Source organism: Labrus mixtus, chromosome 4 (assembly GCF_963584025.1).
Source record: "Labrus mixtus chromosome 4, fLabMix1.1, whole genome shotgun sequence".
Classification (NCBI taxonomy): Eukaryota; Metazoa; Chordata; class Actinopteri; order Labriformes; family Labridae; genus Labrus; species Labrus mixtus.
The window spans coordinates 19,751,570-19,769,762 of record NC_083615.1 but is presented as its reverse complement, the minus strand read 5'-3'; the positions used below and the strand labels follow the sequence as shown (position 1 = coordinate 19,769,762).

The 18,193-nt window shown below is 46.0% G+C and overlaps 1 protein-coding gene and 1 long non-coding RNA gene across 2 annotated transcripts; one reads left to right on the top strand and one right to left on the bottom strand.

The window, feature by feature from the left end:
• Positions 1–2,199: 2,199 nt before the first annotated feature.
• Positions 2,200–16,887, bottom strand: tbc1d15 (TBC1 domain family, member 15). Its single transcript, XM_061036232.1, has 17 exons — positions 16,745–16,887; positions 13,996–14,097; positions 13,394–13,468; positions 12,514–12,658; positions 12,113–12,317; positions 11,056–11,158; positions 10,205–10,399; positions 9,989–10,117; positions 9,720–9,823; positions 8,931–9,025; positions 7,931–8,047; positions 7,197–7,297; positions 6,653–6,752; positions 5,883–5,980; positions 5,644–5,760; positions 4,226–4,312; positions 2,200–3,842 (listed from the first exon to the last, which is right to left on the bottom strand). Exons 1-17 carry the CDS (start codon positions 16,766–16,768, stop codon positions 3,660–3,662), a joined length of 1,980 nt encoding a protein of 659 aa, XP_060892215.1. The 5' UTR covers positions 16,769–16,887; the 3' UTR covers positions 2,200–3,659.
• On the top strand, positions 8,106–8,809 carry LOC132973043 (uncharacterized). Its single transcript, XR_009672962.1, has 4 exons — positions 8,106–8,208; positions 8,452–8,529; positions 8,617–8,694; positions 8,753–8,809. It is a non-coding gene; the product is annotated as an uncharacterized LOC132973043 (long non-coding RNA).
• Positions 16,888–18,193: the final 1,306 nt, after the last annotated feature.

Sequence of the window (18,193 nt, the reverse complement as noted above, 5' to 3'; positions counted from 1 at the left end):
CCTGCAGAGATTGTTAGCTGATTAGTGGCGGCAGGCAACGGGCGGCATGCTATCAGCCGGGAGAGCTCAGACAATTTCCTGCCTGACAGGAAATGAAAGAGCGGTGAGGCGGCTTTGTTCTGACTCTGAAGCAGCTTTATGAGCAGATTGCAGGTGATACCTCCCTCCATCTCCTCTACCTCCAACGCCAAAAGCCTCCCATCAAAGGGGGGAGGAGGACGAAGGGGGAAGACGTCCATCACGCAGATGAGAGCAGCTGAAATGACATTTGGATCCGTTTAGCTGCAGCTCTGACATTTCTGCAGATTCATGAATTAATTAAAGATGAAAAGCAGCTCCGCATGCTCGTCTGTCTCTGCTCAGCCGTCAATAAAAAACATTTTATTTTTAGTTATTCCTGTTTTAACAACATTTAACATTGTTTATGTCCGCACAGGGTTGGGTCACATTAGTGTGCAGAAACATTTCCAACATGTTTGTGTTTTTCAGACAGCGTGCAGGAGTACCCCATATTATGTAGGACTTCTGATTTTGTTGCCATGGTAACAAACAGGTATCAGTAAGGTTTGATTTGAATTACAATCATGTCAAAGTTTAAAATTCTGGCATTGTGACCCGTCACCTACATTTTAACCTTATACCTGTGCATTAGAGCTGTGGTCCCCAACCTTACTCCCTTCGAGTCCCCTCCTACTAGGGAGGCTGTGGATCAGTTGGTAGAGTCGGACGTCTTTCAACTGGAAGGTCAGGGGTTCGATCCCCAGCTCCTGCAGCCATGTATCCGATGTGTCCTTGAGCAAGTTGCTTCTTCGTTGGCGGCGCGAGTGTGTGTGTATGGATGAGTTATTACTGATGGACTCTTTACTCAGCAGCCTCTACCATCAGTCTGTGCATGTGTAGGTGTGACCTGCGGTGTAGAGAGGGTGGGGATGTAGCTTCATGTTTTAACAAATAAAGTCAGCTCATGCATTTTGTGTCGATTAGTTTGCAGATTAAAGACACATAAAAGATTAACTTTAACATCGGTCCAAGAAAGAAAGACGCTTGTGTGCGTACCAGCTGTGCAGTAGGTCGGCATGCTGTCTTAAAAAGCAAAATCAAATTCTTGATTTGTGATTACATTTGTTTTTATAGATATCCTTATTATTTGCACAAGAACAGTACCAAAACATGCCATTGGATTTGTGCAGTTCAGACAGTGAGGCGGAGTTTGTCTGCAAGTTTTGGTAATTTAAGACATTTCTCGATATTGGGTGTGTAGGACTTCTATTTCTGTCGATCAATATCAGATTGAAGTTTAAGATTCTTATATTGTGACAACAATACATCAACAGTTCACTCAGTTTTGCTGTGGGATCATAAAAACAGAGACTGATGAGACTGTAGCAGCTTACAACCTCTTTATAGTGTTAGCATGATCCGTGGGGTTCCTCAGGGTTCTATTCTCGGTCCTCTATAGCTTCTTTTTAGTTACAGCTAAGACTATAACAGGTATCAGTGCTGTTTGTTTTGAACCAGAATCATCTCAAAGTTTAAAGTTCAAGTATCATGACAGCCCTGTGTTGTTTATGGGTCAAAGTGAAATCGTTTTATTGCCCGAACGTTGAGTTGATGACATGAAGAGCGGGAATCAGAGTTTAAATGATCTGGAACAGGAACATAAAGATGAAGCAGAGTTCAGCTTGAATCCACAACATTATGTATTATTTTATCTGCTCTGAGACTTTAAAGTGACCATCTTCTCATGACTTTATAATAACAGACTGTGATCATTAACCTGTGATTCTCTTTGTTTTCTCATCAGGAGATACATGAGGAGATTAAAGTTATGATCTGATCTCTACCTGTCACAGTTATACACTGAACAGCTCACTGCTACTGCTAACACTACATCTCCTCCTGCTGCTTCACCTAATAACACTTTTATTGTGAAGGAGCCACAGGAAACAGGTTAGGGCTGGCAGTTATCCACACCTCCCGCATAATGCCCTGTGGTATCCATGGTAACCACACAGGCATTGGGAGGTAAATGTGAGCAGAGTTTTATAAAAACATTTGGCCGTCAGAACAACGGTGTTAGCAGTGTTAGCAAGATTAGCATTGTTGGTGTGCCATGTTAGCATCACAATATTTGAGCAGCAAGATCATAAAATAAAAGTTTGACCAAGCAGGACGGAAACAAACTTTCTGGAGTTTAAATTTGAGCAATTGGTTAAAAAACTTTATTGACTTTGGTTCTCTGAGCGACGTGACAAACGATGGTAATACATTTTAAACGCTAATAAATCAATCTGATGGTGGAGATTAAACCTGAGAACTCCTCATTTAACTCCCAACGAGAAACCAAACTTGACCTCCAATGAGATTACTTCATAAAAACACAACTCAACTTAATCCAGCTCCAATCAGCTGATCGACACTTGAGAGGCTTATGTAAAGAAATATGATGATAATAATAATAATGATAATAATGATGTGTGTGATGGGCTGGGCTATAAATAAAATCCTCATCATGGACCGGAAACCTCGTCACTGGGTTGCCACATGAGGCTCCGCCCACCTGCTGCTCCATCGGGGGTGGGGGGGGGGTGGGGGTGGGGGTTACCTTAATGTCACAGCTGTGGTACTAATCAGTAATTACTCTAATAAACCCCACAGGATAAACGTGATTTAAAGACAATTTCTATATGATTGTAATAAATCAGAATGAAATCAGAATTTCTGCGGAGTAACACATTAATGAAGTTCATAGAGCCCTATTTAGACCGATGTTTCATATTTACGCCCCTGTGACGTTTCGCCTTCAACCCGAATGTCGCAGGGACGTAATGGGGGAACAAAGGGATCCCTCCACTGCACCGTCTTCAGAGGTAGTAACAGAGGTGTTACTGAGGGGAGATGGTTTTAGCAGAGCAAAAGGGGGAGCACAGCGCTGTGTGTGTATGTGGAGCTCCCACATTGCAGTGCTTCTACAACTCAATGTTGTCGGGGTAATATGCCAATATTACCCCGACCGTATTACTGTGACGACCGTACATCAACAGTTCAGTCAGTTTTGCTGGGGGATCATAAAAACAAATCAACTGAGGAGACTGAGGCCGCTTACATCCTGTTTGTAGTGTTGGATGATCCGTGGGGTTCCTCAGGGTTCTATGCTCGGTCCTTTAAAGTTTCTAATTACTTACAGCTAAACAGACACTACAACAGGTTATCAATACTGCTTGATTTGTACATTTGAATCATCTCAAAGTTTAACATTCTGATAACACGACAGCCCTGATTCTGGCTGAGAGATTTTCTCTGAATAAGCATGAAGTGTTGCATTATGATTGAACACCAGCTCTTTATTGTGAAGACTTATGAATCATTTTCAGGAGAAAGATTCATAACACTGCTTTCTGTCTCAGCTTCTCCTGTTAGCCTCTCCTGTTAGCTTCTCCTGTCCAGACACATAATAATGCCCCCCCCCCCTTCTGATGGAGTATGGAGAGCATCATCAGCAGAGAAGGAATGACTGAATCAAAGAGACAATATGGTACAAGAAATTACAAAAATAAGATTCTTAATAATCTCAATTCCTTTTATACATTTTCCTCCTCCTGACCGGAGGGGACGGGGGTCGGCCCCCCTCCTCTGACACCTCAGTCAGTCTCTGTTCACTACGATATGAAGGCCACTTTGCAACTGTTGGTGTGAGAGCTTGTTTCTCTCAAGTGTCCATTAGAGCAGGCGTCCGTTCGCAGAGACGCTCCGACAGAGGGAGATGAGGCGCCAACTGACGACTCGGAGATGCCAACGCTGGAGTCGAAGCCCAGGATCACACTGACCGCATGAGGGAGGTCCTGGAGGAGGAGAGAGAGAGGAGAGGAGGAAAGGAAGAGACGGAAGTAGTGGATGAGGAGGTTCGGGAGGTAGACAGAGGAAAAGGAGAGAAGAGGAGAATAAGAAGTAGCGGTTACGATGGGAGAGGGGAGGAGGGGGAGAGGAGAATGAGGAGGGGGAGTAATGACAGGTCAGAAACATGTTTATATGACGGAGCTGAATAAAAACAGCTTCAATAACTCTTGATTAAAAACAGTGATTTAGTGAAGATGGTTTGGTAGAGAGCGATGTGAAGCTTCGTTCATTTCATCTTTATTTTCATGTGAGTTAAAGCAAACATGGACTGAACCCGTGCAGTTATGTGTCCTGGATTAGTGTAAGAACGAAGGGTCTCTGAACGCACCTTACAGCTCTTGATCTGCAGACAGATCCCCTCCGACTTCTGCAGGATTTCTTCGATGTCCAGCTTCATTGAGAGCTCGTTTATATGCTGTAACAAAAACACACAAACATCACTTTGATGACATCTCTCACCCTGCTAAACAGCGAGGTCGTCAACATGTTCCGGATGTCGGAGAACTTTCTGGAAAAAAGTCTGAGGAGTGTGAAGGGTTAAATATGTTAAAGAACGATGTGCTGATGAGAGAAGATCATTATCTCTGACTCTAATGAAGAACAGAAACACAACCAGACGCAGACAACACTGCGATCCAATCAGACAGGAGTGGTCGTCCTCCTCCTCCTCATTAAAGGGGTCATATTATGCTTTTTCTGGTTTTATATGCTCTTTAGTGTGTTTTCCAAGTGTCCTGTGCATGTTTAGGCACATCTATGTGCAAAAATTCAAAGTCTGCGGAAACGCGGCTTCGCCTACGTCCTCCTGTTAGCTGCAGCATGTAACGCTCGGTTCTAACCCCCCTCAAAAAAAATATATGTGATATAATATATGTGATATCACTGATCTAAGCCCATTGGCTCGCTGTGGCAAGCCCAGCAGCTCATGTTGCACGCCCATTAACTTCTGTAGCACGCCTACGATATGCCGTAGCCTGCAGTAGCACAGTATTGCTAAGGTGCTAATGTTTTCAGTCCACTTCCTGAGCACTGCCGAGGTGCCCTTGAGCAAGGCACCTAACCCCCCCCCCACCCCACCCCACCAGCTCAGGAGCACCCACTGTGGGCAGCCCCCTCACTCTGAGACCTCTCCATTAGTGCATGTCCATAGGATCCTGTTTGTGCATGTGTGTGTATTTTGGCCTATGTTTGTGTAGCATGTTAACTAGACAGAGTGTAAAAACAAATTTCCCCTCGCGGGATCAATAAAGTATAAATTATTATAATTATTATTATTTGGTTAGACTAAACCTCTCGTCTCCGGTCTCCTTTTCATTCAAAACAAATGAAAATATCTCAAGATGTGACGACTTCTTTTTATAATAAATTGCTCTGATTCAGTTCTAAACTAGTCCTCAGTGACAGAATAAGGACAGAGATACAGCAGGGTGTCTGAGGAGAACTCTACATCTCTACATTTAAAATATGATCCATGACTGATGATGGAGATGTCGGCTAACGTTAGCGGTCCTCCTGTGGCTGCTCGCCGTCTCACCTCCACCGACTGACCTCTGGACACCATCAGTGACCATCTCTGGAGCCAGGGGTCTGAAACATCTTCTAAATGTCACCAACATGGCCTTCAATACCTATCGGCCAGCCCTAGTTCACACAGGTCAAATGAACAGGACTTTGGGGTCAGGTGTACTCTGATCTGGACCCGGGTCTCTGATGTGAAACCACTTTAGGAGAACAGAGTCGAGTCACCTTGAGGATCTCGTTGAAGCCGTAGTTCTCCTCCATGATCTTGTGTTTCTCAGAGTCCAAGATGGCACAGCAGACCAGCAGGTGGAAGTTCTGACAGGGCAGCCCGGTCCACATCACCTGGAGACAGCACACACACACACACACACACACACACACACACACACACAGAGATAAAGACCGGTACACAGGTACACACAGGTACTTCACACAGCAGGGGGACCAATGAATGAGTGACTGACCTCCCACAGTCGCAGCACGTCCTGGAAGCTGAGCTCTCTCTTGAATCTGATCAGTAACCATCGGAAACAGAAGTACAGGTAGCCTGAATCCTGAGACTCTGTGAACCAATCACATCACACAGGTGTACTAGTTATTATTCATCACATTAATACTCACTACTTATATCTCACTGTTCTGCACCTGCAGCTGACTGCTGACAAAAACATCAACAAGCATTCTGATTGGACAACAAGAGGAGAACCACATTACTGGGACTTTTCACTCTGTATCCCTCCGCCTCCGCCTGGAGCTCTGAATACTTTTAATTAACTTTACATTCAGAGGAGCTGCTCTGTGGTTACCGTGGACGGATATCTACGCTCTCATGACGCTTTTGGGCTTGTTAGATGCGTCAACGCAGCCGCCATCTTTAAGAGGGGTAGCAGAAGCTCTTCATGGATGTAGCATAAAATCCAGGATATAAGTCGCAGTCTGATTTTGGAGATCTCCCAGAGACAAAAAAAAGGTTTAAACTGTCGTCCAGCGAGACGATTTTTATCGAGTTCAGCAAAGTTGATCGACCACAGCAGCGTGTCAGCACGTCCTGCAGCTCTTATGACACCACACCGCTGACCGCTGTAAGACATCAAAGTGTTCGCTCACAGCTGCATGAAGAACGAAGTCTGCAGCTGGAATCATTTTTTATTTTAGATTTGTTTGAACTGGATTATGTGAAAACAGACGTCCTGTAACATCGTTACATCATCACAGAGCAAACTGTGTTTCTTACCGAGGTAGTTCCAGAAGGAGACGTCGAGCAGTCTGAGCAGAGAGCTGAGCTGGATCAGCTGAGTCTTCATGCCCTGCATCTGCTCCTCAAAGTTCTGGTGCTGAAATACGACAACACAGTTAAATACCTAAATTTAAACTTCCATAAGATACGAGTAAAAACATCGACACCCGGAGCTGGGCACACCTCGCTCTTACGTGGTCAGATGGCTCATCAACCTGAGCGAGAGGACAGCGCCCCCTGTCCTTCAGAGAAATTATTGAATAACGTCTCTGCCCCGGGTGCTTTTATTGGGAAATGCTGCTTGATGTTTGTTGATGTTGGTGTTATGGTTTAAAAAGTGACCTTGTTAACTGGTGACTTTTGGCTGAGTGTGTCTGTGGTTACCATACTAACAGCAGATGGAGACAGAAAGTGTCCTAACAAATGTCATTTAGTTTCATTTTTTGTTGTCATGTCAAACACACTTACTGTATGTACATTGGCAATGTTCACAAACACACACATACAGACACACGCGTCTGTGTGTAGTCTGTTTTCTCACCATCTGGTCCATGAAGTAGACGAAGCACCAGAAAGCGTCCACCTCGTTCTCCATCACGTAGAGGATTGGAGACAGCAAGTCGCTCATACCCTGCACATAGCCTGAGGAGGAGGAGGGACACCCATCAGATCAGTTATTGTGTATTTTATCGAAGAGAGAAGGAGCAGGAGGAGGACATAGAGGAAGAGGAGGAGGAGGACATAGAGGTGGAGGAGGAGGAGGACATAGAAGTGGAGGAGGACATAGAGGAGGAGGAGGACATAGAGGTGGAAGAGGAGGAGGAGGAGGAGGACATAGAGGTGGAAGAGGAGGAGGAGGAGGAGGACATAGAGGTGGAGGAGGAGGAGGAGGAGGACATAGAGGAGGAAGAGGAGGAGGAGGAGGAGGACATAGAGGTGGAGGAGGACATAGAGGTGGAAGAGGAGGAGGAGGACATAGAGGTGGAGGAGGACATAGAGGTGGAAGAGGAGGAGGAGGACATAGAGGTGGAGGAGGACATAGAGGTGGAGGAGGAGGAGGAGGACATAGAGGTGGAGGAGGAGGAGGAGAAGGACATAGAGGTGGAGGAGGACATAGAGGAGGAGGAGGACATAGAGGTGGAAGAGGAGGACATAGAGGTGGAGGAGGACATAGAGTAGGAGGAGGAGGAGAAGGACATAGAGGAGGAGGACATAGAAGAGGAGGACATAGAGGAGGAGGAGGAGGAGGACATAGAGGAGGAGTAGGTGACTGACCCAGGTCAAAGTCAAACATGCAGTAGGTCATCAGGATGTCGTGGAGCAGGACCAGCCCGGGGTTATCGATTCCTTCATAAAAGCGGTTTGTTCTGTCGGTCCGATTCACGTCTTTCTCTGAAAGACAAACAGTCAGGAGAGGGTTAACCTCTGACCCACAGACAGACACAGACAGGAGAGGGTTAACCTCTGACCCACAGACAGGAGAGGGTTAACCTCTGACCCACAGACAGACACAGACAGGAGAGGGTTAATCTCTGACACACAGACAGGAGAGGGTTAACCTCTGACACACAGACAGGAGAGGGTTAATCTCTGACACACAGACAGAAACAGACAGGAGAGGGTTAATCTCTGACACACAGACAGAAACAGACAGGAGAGGGTTAATCTCTGACACACAGACAGAAACAGACAGGAGAGGGTTAATCTCTGACACACAGACAGAAACAGACAGGAGAGGGTTAATCTCTGACACACAGACAGAAACAGATAGGAGAGGGTTAATCTCTGACACACAGACAGGAGAGGGTTAATCTCTGACACACAGACAGACACAGACAGGAGAGGGTTAACCTCTGACACACAGACAGGAGAGGGTTAATCTCTGACACACAGACAGGAGAGGGTTAATCTCTGACACACAGACAGAAACAGACAGGAGAGGGTTAATCTCTGATACACAGACAGGAGAGGGTTAATCTCTGACACACAGACAGACACAGACAGGAGAGGGTTAACCTCTGACACACAGACAGGAGAGGGTTAATCTCTGACACACAGACAGGAGAGGGTTAATCTCTGACACACAGACAGACACAGACAGGAGAGGGTTAACCTCTGACACACAGACAGGAGAGGGTTAACCTCTGACACACAGACAGGAGAGGGTTAACCTCTGACACACAGACAGGAGAGGGTTAACCTCTGACACACAGACAGGAGAGGGTTACTCTCTGACACACAGACAGACACAGACAGGAGAGGGTTAATCTCTGACCGATCAGACTCCTGTAGTCTCTCAGTTTGGAGTTTCTTCTCTCCTGTTCAGCGCTCACTGACTTCCACTGCAGCTTCATCCTGAAGTACTCATCCCTGTTACCATGGAGACACAAACATCAGCATCATCACAACAAAAACAACCTGAAACCTAAAAAGCACAGCCAAGGGTAAATATTCCCCCTCAGTCCTTTTTGTATCTGCTTGACCTCGACGAAAAACGTCTCGTGGTCCATGATGGGCGGGCATTAGGGGTTACCATGGTAACAAGTTTGCTCCTAAACTAGCCCTGTTCAGACCCCCGTTTCAAGCCCTGATATTTACTGTGACGTTTCGCCTTCGCTCTGAATGTCATGGCGGCGTAATTGGAGGACGAAGTGATCCCCCGGTCTTCAGAGGCGTTACAGAGCAGAGACAGCGGGGGAGAACAGCCCTGTGTGTGTGTGTGTGTGTGTGTGCATGTCTGACTGTGTGTGTACGTGGAGCTTCAGCTGTGCCATGCTTACACAACGCCAAAACGCAATGTGACCTCACAGACTGAGACACAAATACAACGCCGTCACAGAATCAACATGAACGTATAAAGACGTGTTGACGGCTGAGCTTAGTTACAGTGCTTTTTGTGTGTGTGTGTCTGTTTGTTTATGTGTGTGTGTGTGTGTGTGTGTGTGTGTGTGTGTGTGTGTGTGTGTGTGTGTGTGTGTGTGTGTGTGTGTGTGTGTGTGTGTGTGTCTGCCTGTGTGTGTGTGTGTGTGTGTGTGTGTGTGTGTGTGTGTGTGATCATGCCTACGTTTTGTTCCTCTGCAGGGCCTTCCTCTCCTCCAGTGTGCTCTCCCAGGGGAAGTATCCCAGCAGAAACTTCCAGGCCTCCTTCCTCAAAGCGTGACATAAACCCTGCAGGTTAGAACACCACACACAGCATGAGGACACCGCCCCTATGCATGCTGGGTAATCACACACACACACCCATGTACCACCGAGCACTGCAGCCCCAGATTGTAAATATTATCTCATAAAATTGTTATTGATGAATAGATAAACTTTTAAATGGTAACATGCCCCTTTAAAGATGGCGCGTTTGAGGCGGGAGACGTCGGTCATCCTCCCCTCCTGGTCCTGGTGTTTGGTCCAGTCCTCCACTGACAGAGGCCCCACCCTCGTCACCTGAGGCCTCACCCCCAGGTCAATCTGACGGAACACATACACACAGAGTCAGAGTTATTCCACTTTGATTTCAAACATCAGCACAATGTTGGGGTCTCCTCCTCGTCTCACCCGGGTGATGACCTCGAAGCCCGGCTCCTCCTGCTGGTTGATCTCCAGGCCGGGGATCACCTCTCCCAGCAGGTCGGCCACCTCCTCCGGGGGGCGCTGGTGCTGCTCCTCTGTCCCCCGGAAGGCGTCAAAGATGTAGTTGGTGACTTTGGAGAAGCCTCCCAATGTGGTGACGTACGGGTCCTTCTTAAACTTCTGCAAGAGACAAACAGAAAGCAGTTCAGACTACAACTGCAGGAGGAGGAGGAGTGCTTTACCTGAGCAGCAAGAGGAGTGTTTAACCTGTGCAGGAGGAGGAGTGTTTAACCTGTGCAGGCAGGAGGAGGAGTGTTTAACCTGTGCAGGCAGGAGGAGGATTGTTTAACCTGAGCAGCAGGAGGAGGATTGTTTAAACTGAGCAGGAGGAGGAGGAGGAGTGTTTAACCTGAGCTGGAGGAGGAGGAGGAGGAGGAGGAGTGTTTAACCTGAGCAGCAGGAGGAGGATTGTTTAAACTGAGCAGGAGGAGGAGGAGGAGTGTTTAACCTGAGCTGGAGGAGGAGGAGGAGGAGGAGGAGTGTTTAACCTGAGCAGCAGGAGGAGGATTGTTTAAACTGAGCAGGAGGAGGAGGAGTGTTTAACCTGAGCTGGAGGAGGAGGAGGAGGAGGAGGAGTGTTTAACCTGAGCTGGAGGAGGAGGAGGAGGAGGAGGAGTGTTTAACCTGAGCAGGCAGGAGGAGGATTGTTTAATCTGAGCAGGAGGAGGAGGAGGAGGAGGAGGAGGAGGAGTGTTTAACCTGAGCATCAGCAGGAGGAGGAGTGTATAGACTACAGCAGGGGGAGGAGAGTATAGGAGGAGTGTGTGTTTTCTTACGTTCACGAGGCCAAAGTTGTTGTCGTCCAGCAGATTCTCAAAGGACTGAGACAGAGCTTTGTTTGGAGTACTGACCATCAGACACGAGCCATCATCTGCAGCCCTGCACACACACAACACACACTGTTACCCGCGCTGTTACACACACACTGGAACACACGTCACCTGGAGCCCCGCGCACACGCTTGTGTTTTTGTTTTCACACAAACAGAGAGGAGGAATAAGCCAATCAGCAGGCAGACGGTCAGCATGACGTCACAGTCACATGGCGGCTGTTAATGTTTTTATTCTGAAGGCTTCGATAAGAACTTTAATAACAGATATCAGCAGAGACACACACACATACGCTGTCGGCTCATCTCTGATACACACACACGCTGTACGCTCATCTCTGATACACACACACACACGCTGTACGCTCATCTCTGATACACACACACATGCACACATGCTCATCTCTGATACACACACACACACACACAGACTCTGCATGATGTTTATCTCGTGAATTAGCATAGAAATCACTGCGAATGTGACGAGCTACAGAGTCACACTGAAAAATATGTTAAGCAATCATCACTGACACACAAGTTAACTGTGTGTGTGTGTGTGTGTGTGTGTGTGTGTGTATGTGTGTGTGTGTGTGTGTGTGTGTGTGTGTGTATATGTTCTGGCCCTGTGTTTGTATCGGAGTGTATATGAGTGTGCTGTGTGCGTGTGTGTGTGTGTATCAGAGATGAGCGTACAGCGTGTGTGTGTGTGTGTGTGTGTGTGTGTGTGTATCAGAGTGCTGCGTGTGTGTGAGTGTGCTGCGTGTGTGTGTGTGTGTGTGTATGTGTGTGTGAGTGTGCTGCATGTGTGTGTGTCCTGGCCATGTGTTTGTATCAGATATGAGTCTGCTGTGTGTGTGTGTTCCATGCAGTATAGTACAGTATTAAGAACAGTTGTTGTTTCAGTCCACTAGAGTTCAGATTAAAGAGAAGTCCTTTATCTGTAAAGCTGTCTGAGTTCCTGCAGGGAGACCAAACTCAGATACAGGTGTATCATCTGTACTCACTGGCTGAGCAGAGCGAACCTCCTCAGGTAGTCCAGGAACTCGATGCTGCCACCCTGGTGGAAGTGCAGAGGAGGCAGCGAGGACGACTCCTTCAGTTGGAAGAAGATGACGGTCCAACCTTCCTCCTTCACGGTGATGGTGCTCAGCTCACTGAGGCTGAAGGCGAACGCCCACCTGCTCCGCTCATGGCTGTGGTTCAGAGCACCTGAGAGACCGCCAACAGGGAGAACAGAACACACATTAACCATGTACGCCAGGTACTTTGGTCTTCTTTCTATACCACGTGTTAAAAACAATACAACCTTTGTTATGTTAATTATCCATCGTAGCGTTTTGGACAAGAGGGAGGACCCGGAGAGGAAACCCTCGCTCCTTCTCCTCGTTGATGATAAAGAGCTCACCGTTTTCTCCGTTGGTGCAGGCTTTCTTCTTGAATGACACAGCGTTGATCATGTCCCACTCGGTCTCGTAGCTCTGCTGGGACTCGAGCAGCTGATTGGATCGCTCCCCTGAACTCTGGACCCACTCCACCACCGAGCTCGAGTCCTGACAGAAAAATACAAACACACACACACTAAATCATGTCCATTTAAAAATCTGTTGTTTGAGCTGAAAGTAGCCCAAAGTGTAGTCATGGAGTCACCCAGTTAAAAAAAAAAAACCTGGCGCTCTGCTGCCCTCTGGTGGTGAAGTGAACAGCAGCTTGTGCAGCATGTTTTGTTTCCCGTCTTTCTTTCAGCTGTCAGATCTCATTAAACGTGTGTGTGTGTGTGTGTGTGTGTGTGTGTGTGTGTGTGTGTGTGTGTGTGTGTGTGTGTGTGTGTGTGTGTGTGTGTGTGTGTGTGTGTGTGTGTGTGTGTGTGTGTGTGTGTGTGTAGTTAGTGTATAGATTTAATTTGGATATATGTGTATAAAGCCGCAGCAGCTCAGTCTGTAAGGACTTGGGTTGGGAACTGAAGGGTCGCCGGTTCAGGTCCCGGTGCGGACCACAAATCTGGAAGTTGTTCTGGTAGCTGAAGAGATGCACTTCCCAAGTACTGCCGAGGAGCCCTTGTGCAAGGCACCGAACCCCCCAGCCCCACTCTGACATCTTTCCATTAATGCATGTCCACAGGTCCTGTTTGTGCATGTGTGTGATTCAGGCCTATGTGTGTGAGAAGCATGTCTCTCAATAATGGAGTGTAAACCAGAATTTCCCTCAGGGATTAATAAAGTATTTTAAAAAATCAAATATAGAGGCGTGGTTAGTCAGCGTGTTTAGTTACAGAAAACAAGTCGGACCTTTCCAGCACACAGCATGTTTGTAGAGTCGACGGAGTCCTCCAGAGGTCTGTACTCCACCATCATCTCTGCATCCTGACAGACAAACAGACATCATCAACCACAGAGCGCCATGGTCTTAAGCTATCAAACAAACTGTTTAACGACACCATTTACATCCTTTAGAGTGGAAACCGTTATTTTATCAACAGACAAAGAAAATGATTCTGTTGTTATGAAACCTTTAAACTTTGATATGATTCTAATAAAAATCAAATGATATCTTTACCCGTTTGATACCACGGCAGCTAAAATAGAAGTCCTAGACACCAAATATTGGGTCATTTGTTGCTTTTTAATTATCAAAAATCACAGACAAACTCCCGCACACTTGAATGAATTGTACAAATATGTTGGAAACATTGAAGAAGAGGGAAGTGCTTAGGGCAGTGAGGGTTTCTAATCCATGACAAAAACCTGTTATCTGATCCGAACCGTGAGATTTGTGATCTCTAACACCACTACAAGCTGCTCAGTTATCAGAGTAGTCGTTGGTTTGGTAACAGTTTGATATCCGATTGATTGATTTGATTACAGAGAGACGCCGAGTCCTGTTGTGTTACCTTGTCAACGATCCGAAGTGATCCTGAGACGAGTAAATCCTGCTCGATGCCATCTTCATCACTGCTGGTGTGAATAAAAACTCCTTCACGTTCAAACACTACCTGAAGGACCGACAGAGAGACAGTTTCAGTTTCAGTTTCAGATGTTTCAGACCATTCATCATATTATCAAATAACAACAGCGTTTCTGTCTGCAGACAAGCCGAGAGCTGTCTCCCCCCGCCCCCTCCTCTCTAGAGTCGATGCTCACACAGGTCACCATGTGGTGGACACTGAAGCTTCAGTGTTTATCCAGCTCTGCATCGGTCTGTAAACCTTTCTGTGTTCTAACCTCTCTCCATTTTTCAAAAGCATCTCCAATATTGATCCTAGTTTGAGCACGTTTCTGCTCGTGGAGCTTATTAGAAACATGCAGAGGCTTTTTAGGTCGGGTACAATCACTTCTATCTGAACCAGTTCTCTTGCCCGCTTCCATCACTGCAACACCTGTTGGTTTGACTTGATAACTGCTCTCATATCTGGCAAACCGAGGGGCGTCCAAAACAGCTGTGTGTGTGTGGGGGGGGGGGGGGGGGGGGGCCTTAAAACCGCCTACCTTCTCTGGTCCAAACAAATCCAGAGCATTCAGGACCAGAATCTAAAGTTAGAAGGAGGACATACTGGCTGCTGCATTGTTGTCAGAGAAGCCAGCACTTCAACAGAGCATGTTTCCTTAATGTCTGATCATATAGTAAGCTCACTTTATCATTTCACTCACTACACATCTCACTGATCGGACATCAGAAGCTCTATTTTAATGAGACTTTTTGTTGCTGTTGAACCAAAATGGAACGGAACCTTTCCCTCTGTGAACCGTGGCAGCCCTAACCGGAATTGACGTAATGGAGTTGTCAATCTGCGTCTTAGTCCCTCCCACCAAAGAGATGCATGGAGAGATGCAAGGAAACGAAGCAGAGGAGAGAGGAAATGAGGAGATATGTTTTAAAGAGACACGAGACGTCCTTTCCTCTGTAGCGTCACGTGAAGCGACGTGTGTTTGTGATGATGACATCAGCTGATCGCGTTCAGCTGTCAGTCGACTTAAACAGCTGTTTATGTCCGCACAAATATGAATTGTATTATTTCTAATAAAATACACACAGTAGCAGTGTTTAGTCTCTTTATGTTACCTGATAAGAAACAACTGTACATGAAGAACAACCTGCAGTCTGCTTCAAACCAAAAGGACAATTTTCACTGACAAAAATATTTAATATTGAATTGTTTATTTATGACTAATAATTTGATAATGAACTCTGTATTTCATAAACAAAGATATTTTATGACATCCTAGTAATACTGGAAATTATTTATTAAGTTCTAAATAGTTTCAAGTTTCAAACACGGAGATCATTAATGATCAGTCTGATATGAAACTTCTTTAACATAATGATGAATGTAAAACGTGTTTCTGACTGACAGACGACTCCCACGCTGTCAGCCGTTCATTCTCAATATAATAAATTAAAACGGACAAACAGTCTGACTGATCATGAAAAGAAATATAGGCCTACCTGTTATAGTTATGAAGGCATGGTTTATGATCTTTTTATTTTAACACTTCATATTAACAGACTTTTTGTTTGACAGTGAATCAAAAACAAATCAAATATAAAGTCGGGAGAGATCGGTCTACACTCCATTATATTGATTTTATAGAACTTATGCTTCATATTTCGTTGTTTATCTTCATGTCAGACACTTTTTTAACCCCAGCTCATCACAGACTGACTCTTTACAAACTGACAGATGTTTACAGTCTGTTTAAATGTTGATAAGTTTCATTGGAGTCTGATCCGCTGCAGCATCCAATCAATGAGTGATAATCGATAAGGGGGCGTGCCTGTCAGTAAAAAGACTTCCGTAAAGTCAGCAGCTCTCGTGTATCCTCGGTCATCGCTCCTCTGTCCTCTCTCCTCTGTCCTCTGTCCTCTTTCCTCCCTCCTCTGTCCTCTGTCCTCTCTCCTCTGTCCTCCCTCCTCTCTCCTCTCTCCTCTGTTCAATTATAAGAGCTTTAGGACGATCCTTAACATGGCGGGTCTAAAACTACTTCCGGATCGGCCGAGGACCGAGGAGACAGCATTTAAGAGAACTGAAATGCAGGGCGATTTCAACAGAAGAGATAAACAAACAGGGAATGTGTCACATATATAAAGATCAGCTGGTGGTTTAACTCCTCCTCCAGAGGTAATGTTTTATTTTGATTCTCAAACCGGAACAGGAAGTACGTTTACTAACGTTAGCCTGTAGTTTTCACTGACTGATGTCCACCTGTAAGGATGGTTTATATCCGTTTATTGTGTCTATTCTTTAATCTAAACTCTCGATGAGGAAGTTTAATAGTTCCTCTCTCCCCTGGGCCTAAACTGTCAACAACAACCAGCAGCTAGCTTCGTGAACAGAGAACACTTCATCATGTCATCAGAGCTGGTCTCTTTTATCTCAATAAACAATATAATCACACTGTGGTCATGTTGTTGTTGTTGTTGTTGTTCTGCCCTCGTGCTCTTATCTGATGATGTGTTTAGGACTACTGCTCTGTTAGCTTAGCGGCTAACTTCAGCTAACTCATTAGCTGGTGAGCTACCTGCAGCGGGAAACACGGAGCAGTGACGTCAGACTGACGCGGCTATTAAGCTCGTATTAAAGTTATAAACATCATATTTAACAGACTTTCTTAACGATAAATAATGTCTTCATGTATTTTTACCTTCACCAAAGAGTCCGCCGCCATGTCGCCTCTTTCCTGGTGACGTCAGCAGCTCACGTGCCTGTCAGCCACCAAAACAAAACTGACAACTCAGCTTCCGGCGGAGAGCTTTGCGCAAGCGCACTGCGTGTTTCCCGAGCGCTCACGAAATAATAAATAAACTATTTTGTTAGATATTTGTTCATGACTGAGTGAATTAATGCTGAAGCTCTGATTGGACACGAGCCGATATTATCCAAACCTTAAAAAATAAATAAGCATTTAAAACATCATAAAGTTAAAATAAGACATTAAAAACAAATATGTATTTGATTTAAGCCAATAAACATTTAAACCCTAAATACCAACAACACTCCTGCTTAGGAGTGTTTTTATAAAAACATAACACTTTTTAAGTCAGCTCAGCATTTGCACTTGTTTGTTTGTGTTTACACTTTATGTTAAATTGGGAAATTGAACCCTGCATGCTGTTGAAATAACCCATATATTAATATGGGCGCAGCAGTAGCTCAGTCTCTAGGGACCTCGGTTGGGTACCGGAGGGTCGCTGGTTCAAGTCGTGGTGCAGGACTGCCCCCTCCACACTGTCAAGGGGGCAGTCCTGAACAGAGCTGGCATTCTTCACCAGCTTGTTCCGTTTGTTCCTGTCACTTAACCGTGATGCTGCTGCTCCAGCAGACCACTCCGTACAGGATGACTGATGCCACCACAGAGTTGTAAAAAGTCCTCAGGAGGTCCCCCTGCACTCTGGAGGACCTGAGTCTCCTCAACAGGTGAAGTCTGCTCTCGCCTTTCTTATACAGTATGTTGTTAGTCCAGCCAAGCTTATTGTTTGCTTGGTGTTAGAAGAGTGAGCCTGTGCCTGTGATAGTCCAACTGCAGCTCTTTGGTTTTACCCACTTTGATCTGGAGGCAGTTCCGCTGGCACCAGTCCACATCCAGGTTGAGTTCTCTGTACTCCCCCTCGTCCCCATCAGTGATGGGACCAACAATGGCAGAGTCATCAGAGAACTTCTGCAGGTGACAGTTTGTTGTTTTGTGGAAGAAGTCTGCCGTGCAGAGGGGGGAAGTTAAGGGAGCCAAAACAGTCCCCTGTACTGCAGATAACCAAGTCGGACACACATATCGTTTCCTCACAAACTGTGGCTAGTTGGTCAGGTAATGCAGGAGCCATGATGTGAGGTACAGGTCGACTCCTGTGTGTTCCAGCTTGTCGCTCAGAAGCATGGGCTGTATGGTGTTGAAAGCACTGGAGGAATCATAAAACAGGATCCTCACAGTTCTCCCAGTCCTCTGTAGGAGGTGAGAGAGATTTCGCTGCAGGAGGTAGATGACAGCATCATCCACCCCGATGCCTGGGGGCGCAGATGGTGAAGGACCAACCTCTTCAGGGCCCTTTCCGAATTGTCACAGTTCAGTAGGCAGTACGTACTTTTCAGTATGGAGTTT

Excerpts from the sequence above, each read along its gene's own strand:
- tbc1d15 (XM_061036232.1), bottom strand. The coding sequence starts at position 16,768 with ATGGCGGCGGACTCTTTGGTGAAG. Across the intron at positions 4,313-5,643 it reads GCTTCAACGAGATCCTCAAG|CATATAAACGAGCTCTCAAT; the intron begins GTGACTCGACTC and ends TTTTTGTTACAG. Across the intron at positions 3,843-4,225 it reads TGCAGATCAAGAGCTGTAAG|GACCTCCCTCATGCGGTCAG; the intron begins GTGCGTTCAGAG and ends CTCCTCCTCCAG.